This window comes from Camponotus vicinus, unplaced genomic scaffold, assembly GCF_025532165.1.
Source record: "Camponotus vicinus isolate PSW18456_S1 unplaced genomic scaffold, iyCamVici1.0 SCAF_6, whole genome shotgun sequence".
In the NCBI taxonomy this organism is placed as follows: domain Eukaryota; kingdom Metazoa; phylum Arthropoda; class Insecta; order Hymenoptera; family Formicidae; genus Camponotus; species Camponotus vicinus.
Genome location: NW_028141978.1, coordinates 14,267,337 through 14,279,665, shown reverse-complemented (window position 1 = coordinate 14,279,665; position 12,329 = coordinate 14,267,337). Strand labels below are relative to the sequence as shown.

The 12,329-nt window shown below is 28.6% G+C and overlaps 2 protein-coding genes across 3 annotated transcripts; one reads left to right on the top strand and one right to left on the bottom strand.

Annotated features, from left to right (window-relative positions):
• Nucleotides 1-780: 780 nt before the first annotated feature.
• LOC145972938 (dehydrogenase/reductase SDR family member 7-like) lies at nucleotides 781-9,557 on the top strand. Of its 2 annotated transcripts, XM_083101988.1 has the most exons (11): nucleotides 795-843; nucleotides 1,832-1,907; nucleotides 2,195-2,230; nucleotides 2,682-2,796; nucleotides 6,734-6,878; nucleotides 7,604-7,756; nucleotides 7,873-7,979; nucleotides 8,163-8,402; nucleotides 8,499-8,615; nucleotides 8,814-8,980; nucleotides 9,364-9,557. In XM_083101988.1, exons 5-11 carry the CDS (start codon nucleotides 6,755-6,757, stop codon nucleotides 9,464-9,466), a joined length of 1,011 nt encoding a protein of 336 aa, XP_082958114.1. In that variant the 5' UTR covers nucleotides 795-843; nucleotides 1,832-1,907; nucleotides 2,195-2,230; nucleotides 2,682-2,796; nucleotides 6,734-6,754; the 3' UTR covers nucleotides 9,467-9,557. The 2 variants fall into 2 exon arrangements, with proteins under 2 accessions (XP_082958113.1, XP_082958114.1); XM_083101987.1 differs by lacking the exon at nucleotides 2,682-2,796 and having other exon boundaries at nucleotides 781-843.
• A 1,306-nt stretch (nucleotides 9,558-10,863) lies between these two features.
• LOC145973268 (cytochrome P450 4C1-like) lies at nucleotides 10,864-12,114 on the bottom strand. Its single transcript, XM_083102526.1, has 5 exons — nucleotides 12,017-12,114; nucleotides 11,869-11,937; nucleotides 11,460-11,628; nucleotides 11,198-11,285; nucleotides 10,864-11,029 (listed from the first exon to the last, which is right to left on the bottom strand). The coding sequence occupies exons 1-5, from the start codon at nucleotides 12,101-12,103 to the stop codon at nucleotides 10,864-10,866; spliced, it is 579 nt and encodes a 192-aa protein (XP_082958652.1). The 5' UTR covers nucleotides 12,104-12,114.
• Nucleotides 12,115-12,329: the final 215 nt, after the last annotated feature.

The following is a 12,329-nucleotide window of genomic DNA, read 5'->3' as shown; positions in this document are numbered from 1 at the left end:
TATTTTCACACATAATAAACATTGTTTGTTCTTTTTTCATTGTCTGGATAATGATTCATTCTAAATTATCATGCAATATAACGTATATATAATATATAAGACACATATTATATATATATATATATATATATATATATATACAGGGTGTCGCAAACCCCCCTATCAGCCGAATATCTCAAAAACTAAGCGCAGCAGACAAAAATATTTCAGACAAAAGTTGTAAGGTTTCAAGTAACGCATTACATGCCGATATCGGTATGACCTTGAAGAGTGTTGTCAAGGTCACGTGAAGGTCACCGTCAATTTCTTAAATGAAACCCCCTATTTTTTATTGCATATTCTTGTAGCTTATCTCAAGGGCTTTCCAAAACACTCCTGTCACACACAACTACACACCAGCGAACATCGTAGTCATATTAGACGTAACACTAATACTCAATCTGTCTAATCATCACTAACCACAGGGTTGGTTTCGATCATTTTTTTAAATTGGGATGAGGTGCAGATTTTAAATCGGGAACCTTTTTTGAATAAAAGATTAATTTCCGAAATGCCATTTATCAAAAGACAAAAATGGTCTAAATTTGTAAACGGATACTGAACGTTTACCAGAAATTTATCTAAATATTGTCAATAGTTTGCCAAAAATTTAACACAGTCTTCTAACATAACAAATAGGTCTGCGACTTTGCGTATGTGTACATTTATATATTATTTGACTCGCTTTATCGCTTATAAATAAGTCACAGCTATCCGTTAAAGACTAGTCGATCATTGTCTTCGGAGATGTTTGGCTGTCTCCATTTGTCTCTAATGGCTCGTCATTGTTTTCGATGCCTGAAAGTAAGTCTTAATTTGTAGTTCAACTTCTTAACTTTTTAATTTTAATTCTATACAAGTCTCTATATTCAGTTTATTTATTTATATTATTCTAATTTGCTGTTGACTTTTAAAGATTGACACAAAAAATTTTTCTATTTATTATTAAAATTATTCTTATTTGCTGTTTGACTTTTTGGAAAATTGACACAAAGTTTTTTTTAACCTCTTAACTTTTTAGTTTAATTTTATTGAATTTACTTTATCCTATCTTTGTTCATATTAGTTTATATTATTTATTTCATTTATTTCAATTTTTGTTTTTATTTCATTTTCTTTGAAAAATTTTTGACTGATTTTATTACAGGCATCGTCAAAATAATGAGGAACCGAGGCATTCATTATTTCTTTAGACGGCACACTTTATAACTGATTTCTATGTAACTCTAACTGACTTCTATGTAAAACTTTGTTCCTTTTTTTTCCTTTTTTTCATCACATTTCCTTTTTTTCATCACATTATCATTTTTGCGCTGAAGATGGCCCAAAAATAGGGTCGAAACGTTCGCAAACTTTTCTTTGTAATTTGTTCTATACTTATTTGTTTGTATAATAAATAACTGTGTTATAAGATCGACACTTGACTCGTATTGCCATTAAAATTGATTTGTTTATTTTTAAAAATTAAACAATTAATCGCAACAATTAATTTGATTTTTTTATTTATATGATTTAAATAAGAGAGGATTGAAGACAAAGATTTTTAAATAAAAGCTATAATCTTGTAAAAGTATAAGCTTTTATAAAGTTATTAAAGAATTATTAGTAACATTTTTTTAATTTATAGAATTATATTTAGTAACATTTTTTTAATTTATAGAATTATTTTATTAATCTGCTTATTATTATATGGATTGAATATAAAATTCAATACATACAATAATAATTTTTTGAAATATTAATATTATTTTGGACGTTATTACAATTGAGATTTTCTATTTATATGTTATAGATCGACGCAACAACCCAGATGATCTGAAAGTAGCAGGCCTAGGAAAGGCATCCTGCACCGGCGAAACAACCTGATGGTGAGTATTATTTATATTAATTGTATATAAATAAATAAATAAATTTATTAATTTGATTTATATGAATAATTTAAACAAGAAAAATTGGGAAAATTTTTGTAATAATTTTTTTTATAAAAGTTTCTACTTAAAATAAATAATTATAAAATTATTTTATATTTATATATCTATTTATAATTGTGTGCATCGGATATAAAATTCAATGAGTCTAATAATAATTTCTTAAAATATTATTTTAAACATTGATATAATTTGGATTTTATATTTGTATGTTACAAACATCGTAGCTTCAATATCAACTCCGCTGTTGCGCATCAGTGCCGGTGAGTGACAACCTTTTATTTTGAAGCAAAGGATTTGTAAATGCATGAAAAAATCCGTTGCTTCTAACTCTCGGTTGGCGAGACAATACGCGTGTAAAAATTAAAGTAAAAGGAAAAATATTTTTAAAATAAGGATAGATGATATTTTTATTGCAATTTTATGATAGATATACATGAAATATTTACTTCCATTATATATATCGGCCTTTATAAAACAATTTTAAAAATATAGATTTTTAATCTGTAAATACTTAATCTATAAGATAAAAATATTTATAAATAACCCGCTGACTGAGAGTTATTGCATGCTAATTATATTTTATATATGCATGATAATTTATATTTTGCGATTTTTTACGACTGAATGACGTGCATTTAAAATCATAGATGTATTATATAATACGTCTATAGCATTGTCACTGATATGTGTAAAACTTTTATTCTCGTTAAGGCCTGCGACGAAGTGACCACGCACTGCATCGTGTGTCTCCTCAACACATTTAGTGAATTAGTTTTTCATTAATTAGAAGGGAGTAATATATATTAGAGAAGAGAGATACATACAGGTAAATCGAGAGAAAGCAAATTTTACTTTTACTTAAATAAAATACTATAAAAAATTCACATTTATGCCCGAGTAATTTTGAATCATTCTCTAAAATATTTTATAAGAAGACGCAATTACATTCAGAAAATAGAAATAATTTCTGCTTGCATGTTACAATATAAATAACATAATCATAACTAATGATCTACAATCCATCTAATCTATACATGTATAAATATATACGAGTCAAATATGTATATATAAATTTAGTATTGTTTTAATACATTCAAAGTTATTTATAGACAAATTTATGGAATTTATGGAATTAATAAGCAAGAAAAATGAAAGCGTTTTCCATTTTTTGACAAACACAAATAATGCAAAATATTCGTAAGAGATATTTTAGATAATTATTATGAAATGTGGCACTTAAATATTTTTGAGACTAAAATTATTAATTTTAATGTTAGAAATTATAAAAAGTATTGTTCATTTTAATTTTCTATACATTTTAAATAACTTATAATGTCACAACGTATGTTTGTTTCGCAGTTTGTTTCATAATAGAGAGCATACAATCGCAAATATAATTTAGCATAAAATTATTTTCTTTCATCTTTAATATACTATATTTAATAAACCATATTCTTTATATTTTTTACAAACACTTGAAGATTATATTATTATAATCTTTATATTACATTTTTAGTAAATTTTTAAGAAATCTTATTTTAATTTACATTTTATGTTTGATTATTTCTGGATATAATAGAATATATATCGTTCCCAGACAACACTTAAATTTATTTATTCACTTTATTCGAACATCATTTGCATTTGATATATATTCAATATTTTTAAGTCTGACTTTTTGCATTTCCTATTTCATCATTTATTATAATACTTTTTCTTTTGTTTGATAAACACATCCTGTATTTTGTACTAAATTGCAATCATCAATGGCCGATCTGCATGGAATTTCTATTTTCGACTTACTTCGTAATAAACTTGATCATAATTGATCACAAACTCAATTGATGAGAGAAATGTAAATTTCGTTAGCTTGATCGGAAATAATTGGAACTGGGCATTTATATGGACTTTGTAATATAGAAAGAAACTGCAGCTTTATATATTTTTAACTCGCATTATTATCTCATGTGAGAGATTTTTATTTTCGCTGTATTTTTCACTCATTGATTACAGTGACGTAATTTTTAAATGTCACCTGAGAAATTATAAGAAATGTGAATTATAAGACAGCATTAATAAGAAGGAAGCCAAAAAACATCTTAAAGATATCTAAAATATGATAAAACTTGAAGTCATTTTTAAGACGTCTTTTAGAGATGTGTGTTGTCTGAATTTATAAATTCATACATACAATATATACATATATATATATATACTCAATAAAAAAAGAAAACAAATAATAAATATTAAAAATTTAAGAAAGAAAAAAATTTAATGATATATATTGTTCAAAAAAAAAGGAACAAAAATTACGTATATGTAGAAAATGATTTGAAACTATTTCACATTAATTATCTGTTTGTGCACTTATACATACATATTTTAATCAGGGTTGGGAAGTAACGCGTTACTTGTAACGCCGTTACCGTTATAGTTACTCTTTTTTGGTAACGGACTGGTAACAGCGTTACATTTTTTTTCTGTAACTGTAACGATAACGTAGTTACATTTTTTTAGTAATGATAACGAATTTAACAGTTACTTTTACCGTTACTTTTCATATTTTGAAAATACTTATGACATCGTATTTCTGTCATGTTCAATTTTTAGTCATCGACCGACATTTATATAAAATTCGATAATATTTCGGATAAAATTTATTGCTCTGAGAGGTGTTTGTGAAGCTGATACGACAATCTACGAATTTAAAAAAAAATACTAAAAGTTCTGATAGCACTTTTCATAGTTCTACAGTTCTTGATAAAAATTAAAGAGTTCCGCATTCCTTATATAAAAAAATCGAAATCGAAAAAATATCGTGCTAACTTCGCGAATCTAGCACGACACTCTTCCCTCTAAAGAACCAAACCGTGTTGAATATTATTATTTTTAGCTAGAGTTCCCAATAATTCTGCTATAGTTCAGCCTATATATGCAATTTCAGACCGATATTTCAATAATTAATAATTTTTTATGAATTTTTAATGTCCTCGACCAGCACGACACTAGTAAAAATATGTCGTGCTGATGATTTTTCGTAGTTTTAACGGCAGTTCTGGACAGTTCTATAAAAGTTCTATTCTTTAGAAACATTTTTTAAGCAGAGATTTTTTAAATAATTATTTATAAAATAGTAAACGGTCGGAGCTCTGCGTAAAAATGTTTCTAAAGGACAGAACTTTTATAGAACTATCCAGAATTGCTGTTAAAACTAGGGAAAATTATCAGCACGACACATTTTCACTAATTGTCGTACTGGTCAAGAACATTAAAAATTCATAAAAAATTATTAATTTTTGGAATATCGATCTAAAATTGCATATATAGGCTAAAATATAGCAGAACTATCGAGAACTATTGTCAAAAATAATAATTTTCATCGCGTTTTACTACTTTAGAGAGAGAGTGTCGTGCTGGGTAATTGTCAAAAATTGTTTAAAAAATAGTAAACTGTCGGAACTCTGCGTAAAAATGTTTCTAAAGGATAGAACTTTTATAAAACCGTCCAGAACTGCCGTTAAAAATACGGAAAATTATTAGCACGACACATTTTCACTAAATGTCATGCTGGTCAAGAACATTAAAAATTCATAAAAAATTATTAATTTTTGGAATATCGATCTGAAATTGCATATATAGGCTGAACTATAGCAGAACTATCGGGAACTCTTGCTAAAAATAATATTCAACGCGTTTTGGTACTTTGGAGGGAAGAGTGTCGTGCTAGATTCGCGAAGTTAGCACATTTTTTCAATTTCGATTTTTTAATATAAGGAATGCGGAACTCTTTTTAATTTTTATCAGGAACTGTAGAACTATGAAAAGTGCTATCAGAACTCTTAGTATTTTTTTGAAATTCATAGATTGTCCTGCCAGCTTTACAGACACCTCTGGAGCGATTAATGACATCATTGGTAAATCACAGTTATTTCATTCTTCTTAGGAATGGATGTGATTGGCCAGCTTTTAAGTTTGACGTAAATATCGGACGAGAGCACAAAAAGAATGTAAATTTAGCTGTATTTATAAATTTAATGGAAATTAAAATTTTTTTATTTACATGTAAAGTTACATGTTAAGTGCTTTAAAATCTATATCTCTTTAAATTTTTTACGGTTTTGTAAATTTAAAATAAAGAATTTGTTGCTTTTATATTAATATTTTAATAAAAAATATTACCAAAGTAAATTTTTTATTTAATTCTATCTTGTTTTAACATTAAAAGTAACGGGAAAAGTAATGAACCGTTACTTTTGAAGTAACGATAACGGTAACTAGTTACTTTTAAAAATAAGTAACTAATAACGGTAACGAGTTACTTTTTTTACTCGGTAACGAGTAACGGTAATGAGTTACTTTTAAAAAGTAACTTTCCCATCCCTGATTTTAATACGCATGTGTTTAACCTTCCACTCCATTACATTATGTTCGTTACATAGAACTGATTAATTACACAGGCCTGCGAGGTTCAGTTACAAAAAGCAGAGTAGGTGAATCTGATAGATTTTGTGACGCTGAAAACAAATCTGGCCGCAGAATTTCCCCAGCACGTCAGATTTTTGAGTAATTTGTAGTTGAATGTCTAAAGTGTCTAAAAATTACACATAATTCGTAAAAAAAACTTTTTTTGTTAATAACTTTTGTTAATAACTTTTTAATAAATGACGAGCGACGGCTAAAACGTTTTGAATGTCACTCAGGACAGTGATCTTGACAACATATGTCAAGGTCAAGGTCGTTAACTTCACTTTGTTTGTTGGCAGAAATTTTTCGAATCAAATAATATGGCTTTTCTCGCAACTGTTGGTCTGTCAACTCTACTCTACTATTTCTCTTACCTACTTTTTCCCTCCATTTTGGATTGCGATCTATTGCTCAGTTTTAAGGAGATATTCGGCAAGCCTGTATGTAAGTACATTTATTTATATTGTTATTTATACGAGTTTAAAAGGCAACGAGAAACTTTCCTTTGAGTGCCATAAATTAGATGAAATAAATAAAGAACGCTCGTTTGTGCATACGATTTATATAATTGCGCCAGAAGAATTCCAGACAGAGCTTTCTTTATATACAGGGTGTCAGGAAATTTTTCGCAGTCCAGCAGTGTGAAGGTAGATTGGCTCAAATTCAGAAGGAAGGTCTTCTACTGTTTTGCGATATTTGCAATAATTAACGAAAAATTAATTAAAGAAGATCGGTCAATGCGAGAGGAGAAGAGCCTTCGCCGCGCGCCTACACACTCATTGCTCCTCCCCTCCCCAATCACCGCTTCGCCGCGCGCTGCCATTATGTTACAGTGAGACCGCCTTCACCGCCACGCACTTCTAGCCACGCACATTGGCCGATCTTCTTTAATTAATTTTTCGTTAATTATTTCAAATATCGCAAAACAGTAGAAGACCTTCCTTCTTAATTTGAGCCAATCTACCTTCACACTTCTGGACTGCGAAAAATTTCCTGACACCCTGTATATAATATTTTATAACATAATTACATATTAAAAAAAATTTTTTTTATATAAAAAAAACTGTACTGCAAAATCTGTTATAACTTATATGGATCGTGTAAAATAGAGGAACTTATAAAGTATAAATGTATAAATAAATCTATATTGATTTATTTTGTTGCCACAGCTTCTTTGAAAGGCAAAGTCGTATGGATAACAGGTGCGTCCAGCGGTATTGGAGAGCAGTTAGCCTACGTGTTAGCTAAAGCTGGCTGCAAATTAATCTTGTCCGCTCGGAGGGTCGCTGAATTGGAACAAGTGAAGAAGAAATGTCTGGAAGGTAAATTGACATATTCCTTCCAATAAATTAACGATTTTTCTTCATATAATTTGAAATATTAAATTGTATAAAAATATGCTGAGATTTTTATAAACGTTTCACTCTCTTCTCTTCAGAAAACAAATATTTGAACGACGATGATGTGGAAGTGTACCCTTTAGATGTGCTTAATCTGGACTCGCACGAAAAAGCATTCCTACACGTAATCAACAAATTTGGCAAAGTACGCTTCACGTATTTACGATTGATCACATTGATTTGCGCAATTCGATGAAATCTTTTATGTATATTTGTCATTTTTTATTATATTAATATTTATTATTTATTTACTATTTATTATTTATTATTTAATACTTATCATTTTTTATTTGATCGAAAGAGAATCTTACTACGATATGCATTTCAGTTGGATGTACTCGTTAATAATGCTGGTCGAAGTCAAAGAGCACAGTGGGAAAACATTCAAATAGCAGTCGATAGAGAAATATTTGAATTGAATGTATTGTCCATTGTATCTTTAAGTAGATTAGCAGTTAGGTATTTTTTACAAACAGGCTATGGCCAAATTGTCATCAACTCTAGTGCCGCGGGATTTTTTCCGACAATTATGTCAGGGTCCTATAATGGTACTAAACATGCGTTACATGTAAGTACTTTTAAGCCGTATACGATAATTTTGTTGAACGAAAAATTTTGCGAAAATCTTTAAGAGAAATAGGTAGTAATATTATATTATTCGCAGGGTTATTTTAAATCCTTAATGTTAGAACATTCTAAGCACATCGATGTGACAATCGTTTGTCCGGGTCCGATACAGACGAATTTTCTGGCCGAAAGCTTTACAGAAAGATCTGGTGTAGTATGTATTACATGAAACACATTTCAATAAAAAGTAACAAAAAGAGTGAATAAATAATTCACAATTCCACTCATTTTTCTGAGAGTATTTTAGTGAAACTCTCTCTCGAGTTTCGTGAAACACTCTGTGTATTTTGCGTGTTAATTGATTATAATATATACACATATTTAATCAATTGCTGTAATTTGGTTTGTTTAGAAATACGGTATAAACACGGAAATAGCCAAAAATAAAATAAGCGCAAAACGTTGCGCAACTTTAATGGGCATAGCGATTGCGAATAAGCTGGACGAAGTATGGATTGCCAAACCGTCTATATTGCGATTGCTCTACATATTTTATTGTTTCCCAAATTTTGGAAAATGGTACATATATATCTCCGTTTCATTTATAATTCTCTTACTTACTACTATATAAATAAATCGGTCAAAAAATTCATTTAGTTTTTAAATTTTACTTTTGTTAGATTATCCATTTACTAAACAAAACTTGGTTTAAAATTTTATTGATAATCTCATGTATTATGTAAGATGAAAAAAATTTGAAGAAGCAGAATATGAATATATTTAGAATACATAGCACAAAAAATTATAAATATAATTATATTACAATTAAAGTGATTATTTAAAGTGAGTTTGCGGTTACAAAACTATAGAAAAAAAGAGAACAAAACAAATGAATTTTTCGATCGATTTTAATACAATTGTATGAATTATTAATAATACATAAAATTTATGTTTTTACAAAGGTTCTTGAAGACCCTAAGCCCAAAATATCTAACAAAACTACGGGATGCTAAGGTTCCTAGTCAGAATTACTTATCATTTTTAAAACAGCCTAATGATAATTAGTATTTATTTTCATATTCTATGTATTTTGCTAAAGTTTCTCTTACAATTAATGTCATATGAGATGATTCATTATATTTTAAAATATATTAATATAAATATTTCCTGTGGTTGTATATTAAATATTTCTATATTTTCTATTTTTTATGGCATTACATTACTCATAATATCTTTATTTTAGAAAAAGAAATATATATTTCAATCTGCTGTTTTGTACATATATAACATTATATTTATTTAATATTATATTACAAATTAATTGCTAGATTGCTTTATATGGATTCTTTAAAATTTGTCATTGTTTCTCGAGCTTTTTACCTCTCACTCTCAAAACAGCTTCCTTGAATAATGAATAATAGAGTTCAATGGCGCATAGAGAGTCGTCGTTTTCGGGGATGGGGCATATTATAAGATTTGGATTGCAATTTGTGTCAACTATATCTACGCTGGTTATGCACATCTCCGCCGAATGTTTAACCAGGATATTCAACCAGAACAGAGTCGAGGGTATTAAGAAAGATGCAAACAATATCCATCTCCATATTTTTATAATTAAATATAATGTTCATATACAATGCGCACTTTGTTTACAATTGCATATATACAGGGTGGACCATTTTAACCTTTAATGGAGAATAACTCGAAAACCAAGCCCGGGAGAGAAAAATGTTTCAGACAAAAGTTGTTTGGTTTCAAGGGGGCCATAAGGTGGTATCATTGGTTTGACCTTGAAGAGTTATTTGAAGGTCACATGAAGGTCACCTTCAATTTCTTAAATGGAACCTACTATTTGTTATTGCATATTCTTGTACAAAATAATGAGAGGAATCGACTGGTGTAAAGAAAACACATAGTTGTTTTGAAGAAAAAATATGTAATTTGCAATTAACAATTCCATATTTTTTCTTAAAAACATCTATGTGTTTTCTTTACACCAATTGATTCCTCTCATTATTTTGTACATAAAAGTATTAAGGTAAGATAATCGAAAAATGAATATTTTACAAGATATTTTACAGTTTATGTAAAACTAAGAAATTATTTCAAGCCTCATAACTCAAAAAGTACTTAACGAAAAGGTACTTAATTATAGTGTTTTGGAAAGCTCTCGAGATAAGCTACAAGAATATGCAATGACAAATAGTAGGTTCCATTTAAGAAATTGAAGGTGACCTTCATGTGACCTTCAAATAACTCTTCAAGGTCAAACCAATGATACCATCTTATGGCCCCCTTGAAACCAAACAACTTTTGTCTGAAACATTTTTCTCTCCCGGGCTTGGTTTTCGAGTTATTCTCCATTAAAGGTTAAAATGGTCCACCCTGTATAATATATATAACGATTTTCTCGTAATTTGCACATTTTACACTCATGTAGTATTTACGTTAATTTTAAACGGCTATTTGCATTTGATGGGGCTAAATCTCATATGAACCGGATGAGAAGGACGAAGTATTATATCGGCCTTCAGTTGAATATCCTTTAAATACTCAACGGGCTCCAAATAAAAATTGTGCACCAAGGAGCTATCATAGCCTTCAATTCCAACATACCGAACCGTTGACCTAATAATACATAAAATTCGAAGTCTCTCAAAAACTATCAGCATGAAGAGAAATGAAAATCCCAACCAATTTACCTATGCAATTTCTCGGTCCTGCGCTGAATGGCAGGTAGGAATAAGGATAACGATTCTGCATCTTCTTGGGCAAGAATCTATCTGGATCAAATACTTCTGGATTTGACCAAAAATTAGGATCTCTGTGAGTTGCGTAAATATTAAGATGTAAGATCGTTCCCCAGCAGGTACGACATAAGAATCTGAAAAGTATTAAAAAAATTTCAAAATTTACAAAAATAAGACTTTTTGCAAAAAATAAAATGTACATAATATTGTATTTTTAAAATGTAATATAATATATTAAATTTTACGTACGATATATGCTTCGTGTTATGTGACATATTCAAAAACATTCAAATAAAGTGATTAATTACGTAGTTTTACACCTTCCGCAGTATTTCGTGATATTAAAAACACGCTGGGATACAAACGTAGAGCTTCTCTTAAACATCTATCTAAATATGATAAATTTTGCAATGATTTCATGGTAAGTTTCCCTCCGTTCTCTTGCATCACGGTATTAACTTCAACCCTCACACGTTCCTATGTCATCGATAATAATTAAAATATATTTTTCAATTTAGGTTTTTATATGCATAAATATAAATAAATTTATAATAAATCAAAACATATTGTTCATATTTGTTTTGAGATGTTTTAATTTTTTCGGAATTTATATATTAATATATGTATAGAAAGATACACTGTAAACAAAAACTTGATATTTGTACTTTTTTTTAAAATCACAATTTAAATAATATATCATAAGATATTGAGGTATACCTGAACATTTTTGTGTTCAGCTAATAATAATAAAGCAAACATTATACCCGCTGCTGTAGTATCATGACCCTGTAATTAGATCATCATATTGTTTTATGTGCTTAGATAATATGTACAAAAAATTAAAAAAAATATTACATATACGTACTTCAAACGTGAAAGTATCGACTTTTTCTCTTATGTCTAAATCAGTTAAAGAACTTTCTCGAAATGCCGCTATTAAAAGGTCCAACATGGCTAGCCGTTTTTTTTAACTAGAAATAAGCAAAGCATATTAGCATCATTTTTGCATATCGCGCTTTAACTATATAACATTGTTCTCGTTTAAAATTTAAACTTTCTTACAAATAGTAATAATTTATTCTTATAGCGAACATGTATTGCATCATTTCGTGTAATTATACATATATATTTAGTGTAAATAGAGTATAATTTATAATTTTAGACTGTAAAGTCGAATT